Raw genomic sequence first — 24,101 nt, forward strand, 5'->3', positions numbered from 1 at the left:
CCTGGGCACTGGGGTGCCTTGGTGGGGGATGGGGCACAGGAGGGTGTTAAGGTGGGGAATGGGGTCCTGCTGAGATCAGGTCTGCGAGAGAAATAATGGGGGCATGTGAGGGTATTGAGGCAGGGATGAGGGTAGCTGGGCTCAGTGCTGAGATGGACAGTAACAGGCAGCAGGTGGCAACTCCGCCTGGGGCTGGGCAGCACAGGCTCTCACCAGGTGGCGCGTGTAGGTAGAGCTGGCGCACTGCTGGGTGATGCCCATACAGAAGCAGGGCAGGCAGCCGTCGGGGTTGCTGGCACTCAGGTGGAAGTGGTGGGGTCGGCAGTGGCTGCAGGTGAGGCCTTCCACCTGGGCCTGGGTAGATGGGTGGAAGGAGGCAGGCAGGGGACTCAGTGGGTCTCCTGCACCCCCAGCAGCCTGAGGCCAGCCTCCCTGGCCACTTCCAGCAGCCCCGGGCAGCCCCTGGCCTGTTCCCCATGCCCTGCCCTCCATGTCCAGGTCTCAGCTTCCACCAGATGCTGCCTGATTTCCCTGCAGGGTCCGGGCATCGCGGCAGAGCAGGCCCCTCGGGGCAGGGATTCGGACTGACCTTGCACTGGCACTGACCAGCAGCATCACACTGGCTGCTGACGCTGCCTTGGGGGTCACAGTTGCAGCCTATGGGCCCTGGCACCTGGCCGTCTCCTGAGGTGAAAGAAAGCCATGGCTGAAGCCCCAAACCCGCCACCCGGCACCCCTCTTCCCTCCACTCTGCTCACTACTGAGAGGGAGCTCTGATTTCTGATGTGGGCACTCAACACTCTCACGACAGCCCTTGGAGGTGGTGGGGCCTGCTCCTATCCCCATTTTACAGATGAAGCAACAGAGGCTCGGACAGGCAAAGCCAAAAGGGAGTAAAGGCTTCTGTCCTAGCTCCACCCTAGGGACACTGGGTAACCCGACCCCAACAACCTCCCCAGTCCTACTCACTCTGACATGGCTGGCCTTGGCTGGGGTTGCCATAGTAGCCAGGGGCACACCTGCAGAGAGAAAAAGCCTAAGATGAATTTTGGATGAAGGGAAGCAGAACCCCAGGGCTGGGCTGGGGGCCCCATACTGAATTCGGTGGCCTCGTGCACTAGAAGAAACGAACAGCCTGACTTGCCCATGTTATGGGGAGATTGGGCAGAGAAGAGCAGGGACGCACCCTGGACCGCACAGCCAGTAAATCGGGGCAGTCAGGAACCCAGGAGCTTCAGAAAGAAGCAGGGGTTTTGTGGGAAGACTCTGGCCCGGCTGGGGCAGGGGGCCAGGGGGCTGAAGGTGAACCGCAGGCTAGGATGTGTGTCTGAGGGTCTTGAATTCTGGGCTAGAGGGTGAGTCTCCCAGGGAGGGGAGCTGACTGTCTTCTGGGGCCTGTGCAAGGTTAAGAGTGAGAGGCATCCCTGATTCCTTTGGGTTGGGAGGGCTGGGCCCTGCCTGAGGACTCCAGGGACACCCCCTGTGCACGTCCCCCCACCCTCTCCACCCGCTGCCTCACCTCTCACAGTGACGCCCACTGTGGCCTGGGGAGCACGCATCACAGGTGGGGTGGCCGTCTGTGTCCAGAAAACAAGTGTGGGCAGCCCTGAGTGTGGGGGCAGATTTCTAGTCAGGAACGCAGTGGCTCCTTCCTCTCCCCCGATCCTCTTTCAGGACCAGGGGAGAGAGGAGGGGAAGAAATCTTGTGTCCTGAGTGCCACTGCATGCCTGGCACTGTGCTAAGAGTTCCACATGCATAGCCTCATTCAACTCTCACACAAGGGGCTGAGGAGGGTGGACTACCCCATTTCACAGATAAGGCAGCTGAGGCCCTGAAAGTGAAGTGTACCTCACACCAAGTGACACTGAGGAGGCGGCAAGGCCAGGATTTAACCACTGCCTCTCAGAAGGGCCCTGGACAAAGCGGGTGTGGGAGGGGGTGGTAGACATTTCAGGGAAGGGCAGATGCAGGCGGGGACTGGACGCACTGGCCGGCAGCAGGGTCTCCGTAGCAGGGGCACAGCTGGCAGTCCTGAGGTGTCCCCCGCTGGGCATCCCCGTAGTATCCTGGCTGGCACTGCTCACACCGAGGGCCCTCTGTGTGATGCTGGCAGCCCTGGAGGAGCAGGATGTGAGTTGAGGCTGGGCCCCCAGAGGCCACAGATTGCTGGGGTGGGCGGAAGGAGGGCGGGACTCACCTGGCAGGCACCTGTTTCGGGCTCGCAGGCCTCTGAGTGGCCGTGGCAGCTGCAGCGTTCGCAGGTACCCAGGTAGAGGCCACTGGGCGTGCGTGTGTAGCCTGTGTCACAGTCCTGGGGGCAGAAAGATGGCAGTGGGAGGGCCTTCCGAACACGGCCCATTCAGGTAGGGGCACTGGATGGCCAGGGCTGGGGAGGTGTGGAGGGCTCATGGAGAAGGAGCGGGAAGCACCATGGAGGGGGCTGGCTTGGCTGGCGTGGGGCCCAGGACTCACCTGGCAGGACGGGCCACGGTACCCGGGTGGGCAGGAGCACTGTTCCACTTCCAGCGCGGGGTCCTGGCCGGTTTCCTCAGGCACAGCCACGTCCATGCTGATGCCAGAGACCCTGGGTGTGACAAGACCCAGCGTGAATAGGAGTGCTGGCTCTGTGCCAGGCACGCCTGGACTCCTCCACTGGGAGGGTCTTATTAGTCCTCCCGACAGCCCTGTCACAGTGCTTCTGGGGCCCTGTCCAGATCTCCAGAGGCTGCGAGGACCGTGGCAAACAGCCGTTACCTGCAATTTACTCCAAACCATCACCTTTCCTCACCTGGAGAGGTTATACCACCCTGTTCCCCTGGGGTCCCCAATGACAGGCTGATACAGGCTACAAGAGCCCACGGGCCTGAAAGTAAGATCACTCTCCGGCAAATGACTCTCCAGAGCTCCCCGTGGGCTGAGGCTGGGGCTAGACTTGACCTGCAACCACATCCCTGCATGGCCCCTCCTCCCTCCTTCGTCCCTCTCCTTGTGAATCACGTGCACCCCAATCCCTGTCTCAGGCTTCTTTCTAGGGAGCCTGGCCCCAGACCAGCCTGTAAGGGAGACATTGTTAGACTCTCCATTTTACAGACAGGGAAAGTGAGGCACAAAAGGGTCACACAGTCAGTAAATGGCTGTGCTGCACTGCACCGCTTAGACGGAGCCCCCTCCCCAAGCCCATGCTGGTCCTCCTGCCCCGGCTCCAGACACCTGCTCTCAGCGGGCTGCTGGGCGTAGGCTGCTCGGATCAGGAGGGTGTCGATGCCCGCCAGTGCCATCAGCAGGTGCTCCCGTGTGGCTGGCTGCCCATCGGGCCGCTGCCACGCTTGCTGCCAAGGAAAGGACACATGTGCTCAGCCCCTGATGTCCTGGAGTATTGATGCCAGAGAGGCAGGAGCAAGGGCCTGCCCGCACCCCTACCCCCAGGGGGCAGTATTGCTCACCTCCCGGAAGGGCACAGTGAAGGTGCTGGGCTGGCCGGGGCTGGGCTCCTGGGCCACATGGTGCTCTAGGATGATGTTGTTACCTTGCAGCACCACCAACGGCTGCCCGTGCAGGGGTGTGGAGCCCGGCTGGGACCGCTGGGTCACTGTGAAGCGCAGCTCTCCTCCATAGGAGGTCACCTGGGACCAGGGTTAGACAGGAGCTTAGCGTGGGCCTGAATTCGGGCCCTGTCACTGCCCCAGCTGCCTTTCCCATGCAGTGTAGCTCACTATTCTCCCAAGGCACCACGACCCTCCTGCCTCCAAGCCTTTGCCCTGCGCTGTTCCTGCTGCCTGGAGTTTCCTTTGCCTTCCCACCCACTACCCACCTTGTCCCCCAGGAAGCGTGAAGGGAGGCTCCAGAAGTAGGGTCCAGATAAGAGTCTGTGGAAGGAGGAGAATCCCAGTTCCCCAGGCGTGGGGGAGAAGATGCCCTCGTTGGTGGTGTGGGTGCTTGCGGCGTTGGTCAGGCTGAAGTGACCAGGCTCCTCAGAGGCCCCATGCACCTGGGAGGAGGAGAAAGGGCTGGGATGGGGGCCGTGGCCTGGGACTGGCGCTTGGTCCATCCAGCCCAGGGCTTGGCAGTCCTGCCCGCCCACCTTGCAGAGGTACCTGGGCACGGCTCCATGAAGAGCTGGTGCAGTGGCGACTGACACCCATGCAGAAGCACTTGAGGCAGCCATCGGGGTTTCGGGTACTCAGGTGGAAAGAGCCGTCAGCACATTCATTGCACAAGCGCCCCACCACATTGTTCTGCAGGCACAGAGTTGGAGCTGAAGGACGGCCCACAGGAGAGGCTGCCTGGAGCTCTGGCCGAATCCACCCTCAGTCCAGATAGGAACCCAAGACCCAGGGGAGCCACTGAAAGAGAACACGTGGCCGGGCGCGGTGGCTCACGCCTGTAATCCCAGCACTTTGGGAGGCCAAGGCGGGTGGATCACCTCAGGTCAGCAGTTCAAGACCAGCCTGGCCAACATGGCGAAACCCCGTCTCTATTAAAAATACAAAAATTAGCCTGGCGTGGTGGCACACAGCTGTAATCCCAGCTACTCAGGAGGCTGAGGAAGGAGAATTGTTTGAATCCGGGAGGTGGAGGTTGCAGTGAGCCGAGATCGCGCCACTGCACTCCAGCCTGCGTGATGGGAGCGAGACTCCATCTCAAAAAAAAAAAAAAAAGAAAAGAAAGAGCACATGTATGAGGCGTCATTACCATCTGAATAGTAATTCCCACTTAACAAGCACTTAGGCAAGCATTTTTCCCTTTTCTCTTTGGCTGGCAGGGGTTTCACCAATAAATTTATATTTGAAATATAGCGACTTGATTGAAATAATTGCTGCTTCTAGTTATGGAGTGTTTCACGCACTGTTCTGCTTTCCATTCGACATCACCTCATTTAACTCCCCTAAGGACCTTGAGAGGTAGGTGATACCTTCATCCTTCACATGAGGAAACAGAGGCTCAGGGATGTGAAATGACTTGCACAAAGTTACTCAGCTTGCCCATCCACTCTGGGATTTAAGACCAGGAGTGCCTGGCTCCAGAATCTATCCATTCTTTTTTACACCGACACTTGATACGCACATTCTCTTTTTTTTTTTTTTTTGAGACGGAGTTTCAGTCTTGTTGCCCACAATGGAGTACAGTGGTGCGGTCTCAGCTCACTGCAACCTCTGCTTCCTGGGTTCAAGCGATTCTCCTGCCTCAGCCTCCTGAGTAGCTGGGATTATAGGTGCCCACCAACACGCCCGGCTAATTTTTGTATTTTTAGTAGAGTTGGGGTTTCACCATGTTGGCTATGCTGGTCTTGAACTCCTGACCTCAAGTGATCCACCCACCTCAGCCTCCCAAAGTGCTGGGATTACAGGCGTGAGCCACTGTGCCCGGCCGATGCTCCCATTCTTAACGCAAGTGACCTCCCTTCTCTGAGTCTCCATTTCCTTATTCACAAATTGGGGACACTAATATCTATATCATTGTATCAATGTGACAATGGACAAAGTATGGCAAAAGCAAAGGTACAATGCAGATACAAAGGCTGCATAAAGAATGACTGGGACTTGAACTCTGGTCGCCTGACTCCCTAACCAGTGCTCCTTCCCAACGCCAGGCCACCTCTCCTGGTACGGAAGCCCGGTCAGCCAGGTCCACCAGCCTCTGACTAGGTTACCACCCACTGGCCAAGGATCTATGGAGAGGATGGAGCTTCCTTCCTCCTTCTCCCAGCTGTGGTGCTGGGCCCAAGGCCCCTGGATGGGCGGCAGATGGCATGCGTACCTTACAGCGGCAGGCCTCCCCGGAGGTCCCCATGCTGCCACGCTCGTCACAGCGCACAATCTCCTGGTCTGGGACACAAAGTGAGTGTTAGCAGGGCAGGTGGGAATGGGATAGACGCAGTCCGGGCAGATAGAGGAAGAGTGGCTCCCCAAGGATCATGAGATGGGGCAGGGAGGGAGGGTGCCTGGTGTGCAGCCCAGGTTAGGTTGGGAGGTGGGTGTCAGGGGATGGTGGCAGCCATACTCACTGACGGGTCTGCACTTCCCGCCGGGCTGGATGGGGTTGCCCTCGTATCCGGGAGCACAGCTAGGGGAGAGAGGGGGCCGCCATCAGCACTTCCATGACCCCACCCAGGAGCCCCCTTCCTGCAGCCCCCAAGGCTTTACCTCACCTCTCGCAGCGGCGGCCAGTGTAGCCTGGGGCACAGGCGTCACATGTGGCTTGGCCATCTGTGTCCAGGAAGCAAGTGTCTGAGAATCTGTAGGTATCAAGTGGACAAGGCATGGGGCAGGGCTGGGGTGAGGCTTTCTCCTCCCACCCTGGGAAACGACTGCTGTCCACACAGACACAGTGTGCCATGAGGCATGACGCCATCTCCCTGCCCGGCAGCCTCACAGCAACTGTGGGAAGTCAGGGGGCCCATTATACAGAAAAGGAAACAGAGGCCTAGAGAGGTTGAGGAGCATGGGATAACTTAGTGATCAGGTAGAGATCTGAATCCAAGTCTCCCGCCTCCCTGCCCAAAATACTCTCTGGCCTGTTGCACTGTCCCCGGCCAAACCTCCCCACCCTGAGCTGGGGCTGACCTGCGGGAGGCATCGATGTATGGGCAAGGGCAGGGCCTGCAGGCAGTGGCCGTGGCCTTCGTGGCATCCCCAAAGAAGCCAGCCTTGCACTTGTTGCACTGTGGCCCCTCCGTGTTGTGCTGGCAATTCTAGAAGGAGGAGGAGGGTATGGCTCAACTTCTAGAGCAGAACTGGGCCAGATGCTGCCAGGGGCCTTGGAGGCTGTCTAGCTCAGCCTCCCCATCACGCTGGAGCACAGCTTTGCAGACAGGGGAGCATCAACTGCAACCACTTATAGATGATGGGGAGCTCATCATCTTACACGGCAGCCTGTCCCATAGATGGTTCCAAATGCCTGCTTTTTATTGACCTAAACCTGCCACCCTCTTCCAATCTGCACCCACTGGCCGGTTCTGCTCTCCAGAGTCTGTTTCTTCTACCCGACACCTTTGCAGGGATTTGGAGATGACATGCTGCCCTGCTTGAGTCTTTTCTTCTGTCAGCTCCACAATCCCAGCTCTCGCCACTATTCCTGAGAAATAAGGTACCACCCCAAGGGCTCTTCCCCCTAGGGCTGCCCTCTGCAGGCCATGCTTCTTCATTTGGCACTCTCCAGGATTAGTCTGATGAGGGTGGAGGATAGGAGGGCCAACGCCTCCCTCGTCTGGATGCTATATCTCTGGGTTTTTTTTTTTTTTTTTTTTTTTTTTTTGTGAGACGGAGTCTTGCTCTGTTGCCCAGGCTGGAGTGCAGTGGCATGGTCTCGGCTCACTGTAACCTCCACCTCCTGGGTTCAAGTGATTCTCTTGCCTCAGCCTCCTGAGTAGCTGGGATTACAGGCGTGCGCCACCACGCCCGGCTAATTTTTGTATTTTTAGTAGAAATGGGGTTTCACCATTTTGGCCAGGCTGGTCTCAAACTCCTCACCTCAAGTGATCCACCCATCTCAGCTTCCCAAAATGCTGGAATTACAGGCATGAGCCACCGCACCTGACCTATATTTCTGTTATTGCATCCAGAGGTCATGATAGTTCATCTGGCAGTCATGACAGTCATTCTGGAGGCTTGTGCTGAGCTCATGAACACAGGGAGTCTCACACCTTGTCCCTGCTCCTATTTTAGTGTCCAAGTGTCTGCTGGCACTACTCACCAGGCAGTGGCCATACGCAGGATCACAGGAGCTGGCATGGCCATTGCAATTGCAGCCAGAGCAGGTGCCCAGGTAGGGCCCACCAGGCACCCGAGTGAAGTGGGCATCACAGCTCTCGCAGGACAAGCCAGAATAGCCAATGGGGCATCTGTGGGGACAGGACCAAGAGAGTCGCTGCAAGGACTGTGAGGCCCTGCCGTTTCTCCTCTATCCTTGCCAGGGTCTCTGTGGTTCCCAGCCCTGCCGGCTCAGGCACCTGCACTCCTCCACACTGTGGGCACGGCCATGGCTGGTGGCATGGGTGACAGTGGTATCCATGGTGATGTCACTAAGTCCCACGCTGGCCATCTTGGTGTTGTACACGGTCTGGATGAGCACGGCCTCCAGGCTCTGCAGCACCTGCAGCAGCTCCGCGCGCTGCACCGGCCGGCCAGACTCATGGACCCAGTGCTCCTGGGTATGGGTGAAGGTGGCAGGGGTCACACATCAGCGCCCACCCAGCCTAAATCCCCCTTTGCTCCCAGCCCTAAGGGCTCAGGCGCCACCCACCTCAGAGAACTGGACCTGGCGCTGGTTCAGAACACCAGGTTGGGTGGGTGTGTGGCCTCGGGAGAGGAGGCGGTACCCGGCACCCACGAGGACCACGTCCGGCCGCTGCACTGGCTCCAGCATGCCACGGGCCAGCTCGTAGCGCACGTTGTAACGCAGGGAGCCGCCATAGGAGTCCACCTGGCACAACAGCGTGGATCAGGGTGGGCAGCTGGGGGCACACTTGACACCCACCATGCCTATGAGGTGCCTATCGTCTTCCAGCTCCTCCCTCACTCTGCCTACCTGAGACTCACTGTGTGCCAGGCACTGAGCTGGGCACAGGGAAACCGAGATGGGTGAGACTCAGGCCCTGACTCTAGGGTGTTTGGTCCATGGCAGGGGGTGGAATCATGCAGTGCACAGGGTACCCAGGGAAGCCAGTGCAGAGGCACAGAACCCAGCCCAGATATGGGGGAGCAGTCAGGGAGGGCTCCCGGGAGGAGGGGAGGCCAGCTCTTCTTCCCAAGCCAACAGTGCCGGGGAAAGGTCCTGCCCTGAATGGATGAGCCGCTGCCACAGGGGGCTGCATCGGGGCATAGTAACACCTTTCCGTCCAAGTCTGCCTTGTTGTCTACCAATTGCAGAGGGAGCAGAGCCCACAGGGATTCTTTCCCCACCCAGGGCGGCAGCCCAGGCCCCCACCTTGTTGCCCAGGAACTGTACAGGCAGAGACCAGAAGGAGTCGTGGACGAGGAAGCGGCGGGACAGGTCGACTAGCTGGAACTCGTGCAGGGATGGGTCGATCTGCAGCTGCGTGGAGGAGAGGGGTGGCGTGCCGGGCTGCGCAGGCATTGTCACATTCACGCCTGCGGGTGGCAAGGGGGAGGCTGAGGGCTGCAGCCTGGGCCTGCCTGATACACCCATCTTGAGGGGCAGCAATCCAGAAAGATGGGAAAGTTCTAGGGGAAATTTGATTTCCAGAAAACTTTGATCTCTCTTCCAAAGTGAAGAAAATGCAGGTTTTGGCCGGGTGTGGTGGCTCACGCCTATAATGTCAGCACTTTGAGAGGCAGAGGCGGGCAGATCACTTGAGGCCAGGAGTTCGTGACCAGCCTTCCCAACATGGTGAAACCCCGTCTCTACCAAAAATAAAAAAATTAGACAGGCATGGTGGTGCGTGCCTGTAGTCCCAGCTACTCAGGAGGCTGAGACAGCAGAATCACTTGAACCCGGGAGGCGGAGGCTGCAGCGAGCTGAGATCACACCAGTGTACTCCAGCCTGGGCAACAGAGCAAGACTCTGTCTCAAAAAAAAAAAAAAGAAAATGCAGTTTTTTTCCTCCTTCCCAAATACTGGAGCAGCATTTCCCAAAGCATGCTCTGGGAAAGTCAGTGCCATGGAATGATAGCTGGGAACCATTTGGGAACCACAGGGTCAAAGAAAGGAAAAGGGGATTCTTTGAAGCCAGACTTCTCAGGGCCTTTCTTGCTAAGAGACCCACAGACTTTGAGGGCTGAAACAACCCTGCAGGCAGGAGAGCTACACAGGGCTGAGGAACAGGAGACCAAGTCCAGGTGTGTTGTAAGCCTGGGCAAGTGCCTCAGTTTCCTTATCTGTAAGATGGTGCTTAAAGTAACCTGCCTCCTAGAGGTATAAGCTAAAATGAGCAAATTGACATAAAATGGCTAGCTCTCATTGTTGCTGTTGTTATGACGGGTCATCCAGTCCAACCCTCTCCTATGTACACACACACACACACACACACACACACACACACACACACAGTCACCCCACATGGGAATTCCCTTGACAGCATCCTCCCAGATCTCTAGGACGGCTCCATCCTAGAGAACTTTCGGTGGAGTGAAAATATCCTGTACCTACACTCTTCATTATGGTAGCTGTTAGGTTGGTGAAAAAGTAATTGCTGGTTTGGTTTTGCCATTAAAAGTAATGGTACTCGCAACACGTGGCCACTGAGCACTGGAGACGTATCTAGTGCTGCTCAGGAATGAATCATTGTATTTCAATTTAAAGAGCCACACGTGGCCAGTGACTGCCACACTGGATGGTGCAGCTGTCATGGATGGAGAGCGTACAACCTCCAAAGGCCGTCCCTGCCAGCTCTGGACAACTTTGACTCTCAGCAAGTTCTTCCTTACACGGAGTCCACATCTGTCTGCCAATAGCTTCTCCCCTCATCCTGAATTAATCCCCTGCAACCACAGGGGAATCCAGCTCCTCACCCGCAGAATGACCGAGCACAGCCCTGGGTCTAGGTTACTCTACCCTCTTTCTTGCCTGCCTTCTGGGGATGTCTTCAGGCCTCCTCCCTCCTGGTCACCATCCACACACAGGCCGCCTGCTCACCCTGGAATTCCCACCACTCCCTCCCCTGGACCACCCAGATTCCAATCAGACAGCCCTGGGTTCAGCTCCCCCTCTAAACTGCTGTGTGAACCCAGGGAAGCCCCACAACCTCTCAGAGCCCTGGGGCTCTCATCTTAAAACTGTGAAATCAGCCCTGACCTTGCAAGGGTTATTGGCAGTTCGATGACTGTCATGTCAAGCCACAGGGCCAACTGTCTGCTCACCAAATGGTGGCCACGGCCATTAGCATTCTAAATATACTGGGGGACAACTTTGGGAAGTAACTAAGTTTTGTTTTGTTTTTAGGGATGGGGTCTCACTCTGTTGTCCAGGCTGGAGTGCAATGGTGTGATCATAGCTCACTGCAGCCTCAACCTCCTAGGCTCAACAGATCCTCCTGCCTCAGCCTCTCAAGTAGCTGGGACTACAGGTGCAAGCCACCATGCCTGGCTAGATTTTTTGTTTTTAATTATTTGTAGAGATGGGGTCTCTCTATGTTACCCAAGCTGGTCTTGAACTCCTGGCCACAAGCAATCCTCCCTCCCCAGCCTCCCAAAGTACTCCACCATGCCTGGCCAGGTAACTTAAGTTTTATACAAGTCATTTTCAGGTTCTTCAACCAACAAAAGGGCACAAAATGTGTTGAGTGCTTTGGAGCTAACTCTCTACATGCATTTAATCCTCTGCAACAAAGTGAGACACAGCACGGTAAGGGCTGCTTGACGCCAGGTGGGAAACGACAGAGCTGGGACCTGAGCCCCAGTCCAGGCAGTGCCTGGGCTCATGCCCTCAGCCATCCTGCCATTCTGCCTCTCAGTGCCAGAAAGAACTGAGTCCAGCCGCCTGCCTCTATCTTTGGGAAAATAGGCCCAGGGAAGCCAAGAGACTTGCCCAAAGACACAGCAGCAGTAAGTGGTGTAGCTGAAGGCCACCCTCAGGCCAAGGAGATGCCAAAGCCTGGGCTCCTATAGTCTGGGTACCCTGGCACCTCTGTCTCTCAGAATGAGGACAATGACCGTGACGTTAGCAAATACCTCTTGGGTGCTGACCATGGGCCGAGCACAATTCTGAGAGGCTTACATATGTGACTCCACTAAGTCCTTATCAACCCCTAGGAGGTAGTTATTATTCCACCCCGCCGACTTTACAGATGAGAAAACAGACATGAGATAGTGGGTAACTTGACCCAGGACACAGGTGGACAGCGTCCACGTCAGGATCTGAAGCGGGAAGCTGGCTCCAGAGCCCGTCCTTGCCGTAACCTGAAGCAGGTAGGTAGCAAGGGGGGATTTGGCTTTTCCTAAACATGCTGGTTTTCCTCCTGAAATGCTTTTTTGACAGGGCTCAGTGTTTCTTCAGTGACTCATATTCCTTCCCCAAACCTGGCCCCCTCTGTCCACATCTATCCTCTGTGCCCACTGGGTACAGAGGTACCCACCTCCCACCTCCCGCAGCGCTCACCCGCCCGCCAACGCACCCTTGAAGTCATCGGGTTGGTCAAAGTGCAGCCTGATCTGGTCCCGGAAGCGGCGGCTGCTCTGGCACACGCTGGTGATGCCAAAGCAGAAGCAGGGCAGGCAGGCGGCGCTGTGCTCCAGGTAGAAGTGCCCATCAGGGCAGGGGCCTGCTGGGCGGCATGGGCGGGGGCTGCAGCCGGCTGTGGTGGGCAGCTGGGCTCCGCCCCCACGCCCGGTGACACCTGCCCTCCGGCCTTACCTCGTTGTGGGACGAGCTCAAGGACACCGTCAGGAATGCCAAACACCATGCCCCGGGCGTTCATGGCCTCACAGGTGTAGGCACCCTGGTCTGACTCCTTCACGTCACGGATGATCAGTGTGCCACGGCCACCCTCGCTGGTCACTGTCACCCTGGTGGGCCCCAAGACAAGTGGTGGGATCTGGCCTGGGGCTCTGGACCAGCTGCCCCTCATTCCCACCCCACCACCCGGGCCCAGAGCCGCACCTGGGATGAGAGAGGATGTGGCCCCAGTTGAGCCTCCAATTGATGATGGGGGTGGGGACGCCAATGGCCACGCAGGTGAAGGTCACTGTCTGGCCCCGGGAAGCCTGGATGGACTCCTGGGGAGGCGTCACCACCTGGGGGGGCACTGAGGAGACCAAGGCAGGAGTGAGGGGTCGGGGGCAAAGGAAGGAGGAGTGGAAGGAGGGCTCGGAGGGGCTAGGAGGGAGAAGAGTGGAGGCTGAGGCTGTGGACAGAAGCCCCCAGAACCCAGCCCAGGGCCCGCATCTCGACCCCAGCTCCCCGCTCACTGCAGCCAAACTCGTCGCTCCGGTCGGGACAGTCACTCTCCTCGTCACAGTGGAAGCTGGCTGGGATGCACGTGTTGGTAGAGACGCATCGGAACTGTGTGGGCCCGCACACTTCCTCAGGACGCTTGGTGGCTAGGGACAAAGCCAGGTGGTTCCCAACAGCCCACCCCATCCATCCTCCCTGGGCATCCCCAGGGCCACTCTCTCATCTTGCCCACATAACCCACAGCGGCCCTCGCCATGCCTAGCCCCTGCTGCACAACACTGTCCACCTCACAGCCAGCATGATGCGGCCACCAGCTGTGATCGAACCACTCATCACATTACCCGGCCCCCACCCCTCACTCCACCTGCATTCCCCATGCCAGTTATGGCTGGCACATCACTGTCACAATCACAGCATCACCCAGCCACGCTCAGAGGCACAGAAGCGCTATCTTGTTCACATGGACAAGACCCATGTCAAAGGCACAACCAGTGGGGCTGGCATCTCTGGACGCCAGCAATGGCCCGCACACCCTTCTCTACCAGAACGCCTGGCATAGCGTGGTCCCCTGCGGGGCTCAATGGTCTGTGCTCCCACTGACAGGCCCTCTATGGAGTGGCCAGAGGCTGAAAGTGGCCCGGGACAAGGGCTGGGCCCTGCTAGGCCTCTCTAGTGGCTGGTGACCGATGTTCTTCCTCAGGGAGATGGAGCTTGAGAGACACACAGACAGGGACAGAGAAGTCACAGCCATGCAGGAGCGGAAGCCGCGCATCCACAGAGCAGGTGCGAGAGGAGACCAGGAGGTAGCCGTGGATGGAGCTCAGGCGCTTCTGTTCCCCACACTCTCAGGAGCCCACGAGGCCATTCAGCCTTCACGTTCTCTGGTTCTGTGCCATCCACTAGGACCTGTCCTTTCTTTGATTTCCCCAGCAGAGGCCCCTGAGAAGGGCCTTCCAACTAAAGCCCCCAATTACTTTCTCTCTCCCAAGGGGCTGGTGCTGTCAGGGAAGCTTAGAGCCACAGAAAGGTGTTCTCAAACTCCGCCAGTCTGTGGCATGACGCAGCCTCTCCCCAGAGCTTGCTGTGGAGTGGGCAGGGGAAGGAAGGCAAGGAGAAGCTGGACAAGCTCACAGCAGGAACATGGACACGTGCCCAGACACACCACCCAGGACCACAGAGAAACGCCTGAAGATTATCCTCAATCTCGCACTAACAAGCATCAGGCTTCTCGCGGGATGGGACATACAGGATACCACCTGATGTGGTCGCTGCCTCTCCAGCCTCCCCGTCCTATTTAACTGTCAGGATGCCCATAATGTCCACGACTGGAAAAGATGGATACCATAAGGGTGGGGCAGTGGGAGGCTGGAAGGATGGATGGGAGGGAAGAAGGATGACAGATGGATGCGTGGAGAGATGGATGAAGAGCTGGGTGGATGGATAATGGGTGTATAGGTGGGTGCATGGGTAGCTGGGGAGTTGGACAGATGGATGGGTAAGGCTCTGACTCGCATACATACACCAAGGACCATCACCAAGGGACCTTGGCACATAGAACCCTCCTAGCCATTCATCTGAGCCACATACAAAACAAAGAGAAGCTTTACGGTAACAAAAATAAAGGAAAGAAACGAAGAGACACGAACCACAGGCAGGCTAACCACACAGCTTCACCGAAGGCCAGCTCAGGGCCAAGGGGCCTTACGGCTCAGGTCAGAGATAAACCTTGGAGTGTGTCTCCAGGGCCTTCCGCACTCAGCCAGGGAGAGCAAACAAACAGCCTCGGGGGACTGGGGAGGGCGGAAAGCAGAGGGGCAGGGTAGGGGCGGGGCAGGAGCAAGCGGCCTGGGCAGGGCAGGGCAGGGGGCCCTCAGCTGGACCCTCCGATACTCACGGCAGCTGGCTTCATCAGTTCGGTCCTCACAGTCAAAGTCACCATCACAGCGCCACAACTTGAGGGCACAATGTCCATTCCCGCAGGGGAACTCGTTGGGCTCACAGGGTGGCGGGGGGCCTAGGAGACCGGGCAGGGGTCAGCAGCATCCTCCCGGGCCAGCTTCCCACTCCCCGCACCCAGCTGCACCCCTGCCGGTGCGCACCACAGTCCAGCTCATCGCTGCCGTCCTCGCAGTCCTCCTGTCCGTCACAGAGGTAGTCTCTGGGGATGCAGTGCCCACTGCGGCATGCGGCCTCCTGGGGCCCACAGGGCAGGGGCCTGACGGAACCGGGAAGCAGGGGCTGAGGAGCGTGGGTGACTGGTGGCTGTCGCATGATGGTTGTCTCTGGCCGGGGCGGTAAAGGTGTCGTCTCCACGAGGAGAGAGAATGTGGGGCTGATCCCCAGGACTGGCTCCTCTGTGGATAGATTCCACTTGGCATTTGGCAGGAGCATATGGCTCCTCACCTGCTCCTTGTCCCCAACCCTCCCCAGGCCCACCCTGTACTCCCCAACACCACTCCCTGCCGCCCCCTGTCTGGCTCTGTCATCACCCTTCCTATGCCCCTGTCCTCTGCCTGCACCAAACCCTCACAGTCCTTGATGGGCTCCAAGACCAGGCGTAGGACCCTGGCCCTCTCCTGGCGCCCAAACCACTTGTGGCCCCAGACATCCCCTCACCGCAATTGAGCTCATCAGACATGTCCCTGCAGTCGGGCCGCCGGTCACAGCGATACTCCAGGGCCACACACTCGTTGTAGCTGTGGCAGGCAAACTCGGCCTCCGTGCAGGCCCTTGGGAACTGGGGCACTGCGGGTGGAAGGAAGCAGACTGGAGTCAGAGGTGGCAGGAGGGAGGTGCGGGAAGCTGTAGGTGCTGTGTGGCTGGAGTGGGCTTCAGGGCCCTGTGTCAGGCAGCTCGGTTTCCGGCAGGCACAGCGAGGGCAAGGAGCACATACTAGACATATCCACAGCACGCGTGGGGCGTGGGGCATGGGACATGTGGCAGTGGCCTCCCCCATCTCTAACACAGACCCCACACACAGTTGACATGCCACGTGCATGCAGCTACCATACCACACACATGCAGGCCACAGCCTGGCCCCAATGAGGACAAAGAAGGAGGGGAGAAGGGAGTGCCCAGCTGTCTTGGGCTGTGCCCAGCCAGCCATCTTGCCCACACCCTTCTTTCCCCTCCATCCTTTAAAAAATTTTTTTTTTCTCTTCTTTTTTATTTTTTTAGAGACAGGGTCTTGCTATGTTGCGCAAGCTGGTCTCGAACTCCTTGCCTCAAGCAATCCTCCCGTCTCGGCCTCCCAAAGTGCTGGGGTTACAGGCGTGAGCCCCCGCACCTGGCCTCCTCTCCAACCTTAACTTCTCTAGGAACCTGGCTGGGCCTGGGCCTGGCTTACACTCTCACCTGGTGTCACTGCGACCGCCACAGCGGCCGGCGGGGGTGGGGGGGTCTGTGCTGGAAAGGAAGATGTGGTCAGTGGCTGTTCCACCTGGGAGCCGGGAGCTGAGGGCTGCAGGGCTGGGCCAGGCCACTCCACCATCCCCAGCCAGGAGGACTCATTGAAAAGTGAGAGAGGAGGGCTGGACCCCCAGCAGTCTTTAGACCTGGGCCTGATGATGCAGAAGGGCAAGCTTGATCTCTGGGTACAATAATTAAGGGTTTTTGTTTGTTTGTTTTGTTTTAGAGGCAGGGTTTTGTTCTGTCGCCCAGGCTGGAGTAGAGTGGCATGATCCTAGCTCATTGCAGCCTCAAACTCCTGGGCTCCAGTGATCCTCCTGCCTCAGCCTCCTGAGTAGCTAGGACTACAGGCGCACACCACCACGCTCGGCTTTAATTGAGGTGCAGAACAAGGGAGGTGATGGTTTCACTATTTTTTCCTAATTGGGCTACACCATGGTAGGGGATGGAGTTTGTTCCATTCTGAATTCCACTGAGTCAGGGTCTTCCCAGAGAGAGGGAACTGAGATGGAGACAGGGCTGAGAACCACACCTGTGAGGGATGAACTAAGGCTGTTCGGTCTAGAGAAAAAAAAAAAAGACTCAGAAGGTTAAAACAGGAGACCAAGGGCACAGTAGAAGGAAATCCGGGCTGACCCAGAGTACAAAGGCCAGGATTCTGCACCTAACAGCTGTGTGGCTTTGGACCAGTTTCCTAGTCTCTCTGTGCCTCAGTTTCTCCTGCTTCTCTCATCACAGGTTCCGGCAAGACTGTCACAGACACCGAGTTTGTTTGAAATCCTCGCCTTTTCACTATCTGCCCATCTGATTCTGGACAAATTCCGATTTTCCTTTCTGGGCCTCAGTTCCCTCATCTCTGAAACAGGAGGAATAACATCTCCTTCATAGGAATTGCTGTGAAGACTGACCCAGAGGCTGGAAATAAAGGCAGTCAGTGCTCAGTAAACAGTTGCTGGTTATCATTAAGCACTAATGTGTTTTGGACTTGGAAGTACAGGATAAATAAAGGCCTGATTACCTATTGTCAATGTGCAGAGGTCTAGAAGGAAGGAGCAGAACTCGGGTCTAATGGGTATGTGCTAGAGGAAACAGTCTGTGCTCTACCAAGCCAAGACTGTGTCAAGATCGATGGGGCAGACTCAGGAGGTAGTGAGCTCCCCGTTTCTAGTGGTGTGCAAGCCCAAGTTGGGTGCCCATGGCGGGGACACTGAAAAGGGACCCCACAAGTCTGGAGGAGGCGACCCCAGACACCAGGATAGGCTCACCTGTGCCCAGGCGTCGGAACTGGAATCCCTGGGGAGAGGTGATGTAGGAGGCCATGGAGCCGCTGGAGATGACCCTGAGCAGCACCTCCTGAATCTGAGCCCCATCCGCATTCCCTTCCGAGCCCACATCCAGCTCCACAAAAACCCAGCCATCCAGCTCCCTGGGGATGGAGATGGGCAGGAGAGGAGGGTCAGCGAGACGCCTGTGTTCTCAGCTCCTCCATGAGGCTCCTGCCCCGACGCTCAGGCCCTGTTCCAGGACAGCCTGTACCCAAAGAAGGGCAACTAAAGGTCCCAATGATCCCCCCACCAATTCCTGAATTTCCACCCATAGTGACTCATCCCATAGGCCTTTCCGCGGTGCCAGGCTTCCTTCCCATCCTCATCAGCCCCCTCCAGGTTACCCGCTCAAGTCCCCCAGCAGCCCCCAGGGGGCCCCTTCTCACTTGATGAACACCACACTGACAACCTGGTCTCCGGGAATTTTCAAGTACTCCGACTCCAGCTGGGGAGGGACACAGTGCCATCAGCCCCAGAGGCCTTCACCCCATCCTTGGTCCTGCCCTGCCACACCCGCGAGCTTCCCAAACCCCCTTCACCTCACCGTGTCTACCACAGCCTCGGACACCTCTCGGAACTCTCTGGAGCCTGCGTCCTCCAGCTGAGGGCTGTACTCGATGGAGCGAGTGAAATTCACCAGGGCTCGGAAATAAACTGGAAAATCGAAGGAGGATCATTTTGAGAGCCCCAGGGTGGCATGTAGTGGCCTTAGGCAGTTGGACCATTCAGGCAGAGTTGAGGGGATGGCCCTGGGAGGCCTCCCTTGAGGCTGACACCTGTGTGCCCACGGCTAAGCCCAGGACTGGCTGTAGGTATACATGCTCAGGGGCCAATGCCAAGGCCCCAACTTGACTGAGGGGCTTTAACTAACAGGGGAAATGGCCTGATCCAGAAACCAAGTGCTAGTGCAGATGAGGAGACCCCCACAGTTGAGAGGAGGGCTGGACAAGAAGGGGCGGCTCCCAGAGGGGGCTGGCCTGGCACAGGGATTACCTGAGTGTGACTGGGAAAGGCTCTGTCAGCCTTCCTCAGCCAGTTCCTACTCATTCCTCAGGACTTGGCTCAGCCACTGTCTCCTGATCTTCCTGATCTGCCCTGGCTGGGGTAGAGACCACTCCCCTGGGCTCCCACAGTGCCCTGCTTTCCCTAGCAGAGCACCTTCCACCGTGTACTGCATAGATTCTGCCAGGTTCCACATCACAGTAACAATCGTGAGTTCTAAGGTCAGCCGCGCCTCAGGCACTGACCTCGGCTCTGAGTTTCTGTTTCCTAATGGGGATATTGACTGCATGCACCACCTGGGTTGCTGCGAGGAGCATGACATTGTTCTCACATGCACCAGGCCCTTGTACTCAGATGCAGCGCCTGGCCTACAGTAAACCACCTGAGAATCAAAGCTGCCGTGGTCCTCTCTCCACCACCAGACTCTAGGCTTGATGAGGGGGAACCTGGGGTTTCATTCACGCCCGCATCCCTAGTGCCTGCTGAGTGGCTGGCACACAGCGGGTTCCTCGAAAGTGATGGCTGAATAAATTCATCTCAGACTGGTGTGAACATACACATGCATCTGTTGTTTCTTTCTTTTTTTTTAGGCAGGGTCTTACTCTGTCACCCAGGCTGGAGTGTGGTAGCACAATCACAGCTCACTGCAGCCTCAAACTCTAAGGCTCAAGCTATCCTCCCACTGCAGCCTCCTGAGTAGCTGGGATTACAGGTGCATGCCACCATGCCCGGCTAATTTTTTGACTTTTGATAGAGATGGGGTCTTGCTATGTTACTCAGGCTGGTCTCAAACTCCTGGGCTCAAGCAATCCTTTCACTTTGGCCTCCCGAAGTACATCTATCATTTCTTAAGCACCTACTATATATGAGACATTTTATGCTCATTATGTTTCACAATATTTGTGAATTCATGTATGCGATAAATATGAATGAATAAGAGTGACAAATGAGTCACATACAAGCCAAGCATCCCTAATCCAAAAATCTGAAATCCGGTGTGTAGGTGGCAGAGCAGGGAGTGGCACTGTCTGTGCTACTGCCAGGCCCATCCTCCTCCCGCTTTACTCTGTCCGTCAGGCCCACAGGTGCACAGGACATTCTTGCTCTGTGGCTCGAGTGAAGAAAGCCCTGGCGCTGCCTGCCCTGAACCACTGGGCCAGGCTCCTGGGTGCCGGGTGGGTGGGGCTCTGTGGGCTGGAGTGTGGGGGCCACGGCTCAGCCACAGAGGCCCCTTGTGAGCCGGCACAGAGGCCCATTGAGAGTCCCCCCACCCAAGCCCCTGGCCTCAGCCCCATGGCCCAGCGCAGGCGAGGAGGCCAGGCCTCTGCCCAGGAATGTGCCCGCTCCTGGGGAAGGGGGCTGGAGCTCCACAAAGCCCCTTTCTACTAGGGCCTGGGAAGGGCACAGGCCCTCCAGCCTGACCCCACCCCGCTTCGTTCTTCGAGACCAAAGGCAGGTCCAGGCGAACACCTCCTGTCTCCCACCCTGCAGCTGGTGCCTGAGCATTGGGGCAGAAGGTGAGGCCACCTCTATTTCAAGAACCAGCCCCCGGGCTGGGCGCGGTGGCTCACGCCTGTAATCCCAGCACTTTGGGAGGCCGAGGCTGGCAGATCACTCGAGGTCAGGAGTTCGAGACCAGGCTGGCTAACATGGTGAAAATACAAAAATTAATCAGGAGTGGTAGTGCGTGCCTGTAATCCCAGCTACTCGGGAGGCTGAGGCAGGAGGATTGCTTGAACCAGGGAGGCAGAGGTTGCAGTGAGCCAAGATTGTGCCACTGTACTGCCTTCCAGCCTGGGTGACAGAGTGAGACTCCATCTCAAAAAAAAAGAAAAAGTAAAGAAAAAGAAAAAAGAACCAGCCTCCAGAGCCAAGGACACTGGTGCAGCCAGCAGGGGGAAGGCTGCCTTGGAATAGTGGTGCTCTCTGGCCAGTCCTTTCCCTCCTCTCACCCTATCTGGTGAGTTCCCTTGGAGCCAGAGGCCGGGAGAGGGAGACAGCTGCCCTGCACTCAGGGTGGAAGTGGGGGCTGCACACCTGACTAGCCCTGGCCCCAGAGCAGGCTACTCACCAACTCCTGATTCCCATCCCTGCTCAACAGAACTCCCTGCAATACACCCAGGCCCCCGAACTCCAGCCCTGGGTCCCTGTGGGTCCCTCGGGTGGGCCCAGGATCGGCCTGTGCTGGGGTGGACACAAGTGGCCTCTGGAATGCAGGGCCTGGTCCCTGCAGGGCTGCTGCACCCATCTCTGCCCGACCAACACCCCATGGAGAAGAACGCCCGCCAGGGTCCCAGCCCACTGTGTTTAGATCTGTGGGCCCAGGATGGGCCTGGCTGTGTCCAGGCAGTGGCTGGCCTGGCCCCTGGACTCTGCAGGGAGGTGCCTCTGAGCCTCTTGTGTGACTCACAGCAAAGTGCAGGTTAGGAAGGAAGAGAACAGGGAGAAAGGAGAGAAAAGGAAGAGTGGGGAGAGAGGATGGGGAGGGAGGCAGAGGGAGAGCAGTGCTCCCACCTGGCCAGGGCCTGGGTCACTTACTGAGAGGGGACTCCTCATCAGGCTCCAAGACCATCATGCCAGCCACGGGCGGGCGGCCCAGGGGCAGCCCTGAGCCTGCAGAGTAGAGACGGAGGAGGCGAGAAAGGACATTGACAGCGAGGGAGACGAGATGGAGAGAAGCAGAGAGAGAGGCAGAGACATTGCAAGAGAGAGGGAGACACAAAGAGACAGAAAGATGGAGACAGAGATACAGAAAGTGGGGCGGGGGAGAATGAGAGAGAAAAGGTAAGACAAAGGTGAAGAAAAAGGCAGAGGGAAAAAGAAAAAATAAAAAAGAACAGGCAGAAGGGAGAGAGGGAAAGACAGAGGGCGACAGAAGCAGAGATGGTGAGCCAGAGAGAGGGAGAAGAACAGGATGAGGCAGAGGGAGGAGGTGCAGAGACAGACATTCAAGGAGTGGGGAAGAGGGTCCAGGGCAGGGAGGACAGGGGACACACACAGACATGCAGACAAGGGTCAGAGCAGGACACACGGGCATGGGGGAAGACAGAAAGAGACAGGTCAGAAGATGGAAAGAAACTGGTGGAGGAGAGGAGGGAAGGGGTCCTAGGGAGGGGAGGCTCTCAGGGACGGGTCTTGACACACAGGGGGCTGGAGCTGAGCCAGGGAGCCACAGCCATGCCCAGGGGGGAGGAGGGGAAGAGCCATCTCAGGGGCTGGAGTCCAGGGTCTGGGACTGGGCCAGAGCCTAGACATGGCCCCATGACAGGCAGGATGGCCCTGGCTCATGGGCGCAGCAGGGGCGCTGCCCTTGGTCAAGTCTGAGCGGGCACCCTGGGACCCCAGGATCAGAGAGGCACACCTGCTGCCTCCCTGACTGCCATTCAGCCCAGCTGCCTGGACCTGCCCCAAGGGCAGCTGGCAGGAGCCATGGTTTGGGCCTGGAGGGTCTGAGGCCCCACCTGTTTCCACTTGCGAGGAAAGGCACCTACCCTGGTCTTGGGCCCCCTCCAGCTGCTGTGCCCTGTTCCCCACCTCTTTCTCCTCTGGCCTCGCCTGCCCTCACAGCTGTTTCTCAGGGAGGGCAGGTGGGCTGGCCAGGACTGCCCAGCCGGGGCAGAGCTGCTGCAGTGGGCAGCCCCTGGGGAGGGGCTGGAGATGGTTCATGAATGGATAGGGTGGACTCAAAGGCAAGCCTGGCTTGGCCAGAGGCAGCTCCAGGGACACATTAGCATAGGCCATTCCAGGACAGGACGTGCCATGTGTGCCTGGGGCCCACCTGACACTCCCTCTGCCAAGCCCCACCCAGCTCCCAGGCATCCTGCAGCCTCGTGGAGACCTACATGCGGAAAACCTTCAGGCGGAGCCCAAGTCCAGGCTCTGGGAGGTCACAGTCAGGACCAGGTTACCCAGGCACCCACCCTCCTTTCTACACTGACCCAGTTAGGATGCTACCCTCTGGCATTTGAAGGTCCCTGATATGTCAGCTAAAGGGAGGTGACTCCACCCCTGAAGTAGGCCCAGGCCAGATTTGGCCAAGTCCTGTCTAGGGTGAAGGCAGCCCCGGATGCCACGGGATGGCCCAGTGGTTGGTCTGACCTGAGCACCTGCTCCATCCTTGGCCCTGGTCACAGATTGTCCCGGGAGCTGCCTCCCAGAGAGGGCAGTAGGAACCATAAAGAGCCACGGGGCCTTGTCCTGGGGTAGGTCCTTCTCCGCCCAGTATCCCAGAGTGGAAGGAAGTGGGGACTATGAACCCCCATCCCAGTGCTGGGCCAGTCTGACCAGGGTGGGGGCTGACTCTCCTCTCTCCAAGAGCCTAGCCTTGCCTCCCTAAGCTAGGAACCCTTGCTTCCCAGCAGGTGACCCACCTTAAGGCAGGGTTCTCTCCCAAGCCTAGGGTCAGGCTCGATCTGTGCCCTGCCCGCCCTGCTGGCTGCCCGAATGCCCAATTCCACAGAGCCCCTCTGTTCGGCTTGTCTTTGCCTGGGATCCCCAGCTCTGTGCCCCCAGGAGGGCTCTGGGGAAGGACTCAACAGCTGAGCTGCCCTGGGAGGTGAGAACTTTGCTTTGAATGTGAAACAGCTGACTGGCTCTCAGTCTCCAGCAGAACTGGGCTTTACCTGCCCAGTGCCCTGATACCTGTGCCTGTGGCATGGGCAAGCACAGGACCTGGCCACACCAGCCTTGCAGGGACCTGCCAATCAGTCTGCACAACTGTCACTCAGCAGGTTAAGAGATCACACCCACTTCTTCTTGCTTTGTACCCCAGGGCAGGCCCAAGGAGCCCTCGAGGCCCTCAGCCCAGGAGACTGGCTCTGGGGCTTCCCTGAGGGACAGAAGGGAGACCTGCGGGAGGCCCGCAGCAACTTACCCATCTGGAAGTCCCCGCTGCCCAGGTCCCCACTGCCCAGGTCATCTATAAGCAAAAAAGAGACGTAATCAGCAACAGCAAGTATTTGTTGAGTACCTACTGGGTGTCAGGCACTGTTCTGGGCACCTAGTATACGGTGGGGCAGGGTTGAGAAAGCACAGAATGGTGGGTCACCCTCCTCCCCCATGCCTAGGGAGGGCTGGCCTGTGAAAGTCGGCTTGGAAGCCTCCATCACAGAGGGTGTGGGCCAGCTGGGCTCGATGGCTCAAGCCTGTAATCACAGCACTTTGGGAGGCCAAGGTGGGTGGATCACTTGAGGTCAAGAGTTCAAGACCCGCCTGGCCAACATGGTGAAACCCTGTCTCTACTAAAAATACAAAAATTAGCCGGGTGTGGTGCCACCCGCCTGTAGTCCCAGCTACTCAGGAGGCTGATGAAGGAGAATTGCTTGAACCCAGGAGGCAAAGGTTGCAGTGAGCTCAGACTGCACCACTGCACTCTAGCCTGGGCGACAGAGTGAGACTCCATCTCAAAAACAAAAACCAAAACAAAACAAAAAAAGTGAGAGAGAGAGAGAGGATGTGGGCTGAGGCCCCAAAATCCAGGGACTCAAATTATCTGTGCAGTGGCTGGGGTGGGAACG

General features: G+C 57.9%; 1 protein-coding gene across 1 annotated transcript in view; it reads right to left on the reverse strand.

Annotated features, from left to right (window-relative positions):
* The window catches only part of HSPG2 (heparan sulfate proteoglycan 2), a 102,859-nt gene that overhangs the window by 49,074 nt on the left and 29,684 nt on the right, over positions 1-24,101 (reverse strand). The window contains exons 5-34 of the mRNA XM_030805509.1: positions 23,459-23,503; positions 18,128-18,237; positions 17,970-18,028; positions 17,524-17,684; positions 15,467-15,595; positions 14,950-15,204; positions 14,745-14,864; positions 12,865-12,996; positions 12,557-12,701; positions 12,311-12,462; positions 12,072-12,218; positions 8,927-9,090; positions 8,243-8,422; positions 7,950-8,146; positions 7,694-7,841; positions 6,565-6,692; positions 6,150-6,236; positions 6,006-6,064; positions 5,759-5,826; positions 4,096-4,236; positions 3,813-3,989; positions 3,445-3,624; positions 3,212-3,330; positions 2,474-2,585; positions 2,199-2,312; positions 1,989-2,116; positions 1,520-1,606; positions 970-1,019; positions 590-684; positions 214-354 (exon numbers count right to left, since the gene is read on the reverse strand). Of these exons, the coding sequence (XP_030661369.1) occupies positions 214-354; positions 590-684; positions 970-1,019; positions 1,520-1,606; positions 1,989-2,116; positions 2,199-2,312; positions 2,474-2,585; positions 3,212-3,330; positions 3,445-3,624; positions 3,813-3,989; positions 4,096-4,236; positions 5,759-5,826; positions 6,006-6,064; positions 6,150-6,236; positions 6,565-6,692; positions 7,694-7,841; positions 7,950-8,146; positions 8,243-8,422; positions 8,927-9,090; positions 12,072-12,218; positions 12,311-12,462; positions 12,557-12,701; positions 12,865-12,996; positions 14,745-14,864; positions 14,950-15,204; positions 15,467-15,595; positions 17,524-17,684; positions 17,970-18,028; positions 18,128-18,237; positions 23,459-23,503 (3,830 nt within the window). The remainder of the gene's footprint in view (positions 1-213; positions 355-589; positions 685-969; positions 1,020-1,519; positions 1,607-1,988; positions 2,117-2,198; positions 2,313-2,473; positions 2,586-3,211; positions 3,331-3,444; positions 3,625-3,812; positions 3,990-4,095; positions 4,237-5,758; positions 5,827-6,005; positions 6,065-6,149; positions 6,237-6,564; positions 6,693-7,693; positions 7,842-7,949; positions 8,147-8,242; positions 8,423-8,926; positions 9,091-12,071; positions 12,219-12,310; positions 12,463-12,556; positions 12,702-12,864; positions 12,997-14,744; positions 14,865-14,949; positions 15,205-15,466; positions 15,596-17,523; positions 17,685-17,969; positions 18,029-18,127; positions 18,238-23,458; positions 23,504-24,101) is intronic.

The sequence above is a fragment of the Nomascus leucogenys genome, chromosome 24 (genome assembly GCF_006542625.1).
Source record: "Nomascus leucogenys isolate Asia chromosome 24, Asia_NLE_v1, whole genome shotgun sequence".
NCBI classification, from domain to species: Eukaryota; Metazoa; Chordata; class Mammalia; order Primates; family Hylobatidae; genus Nomascus; species Nomascus leucogenys.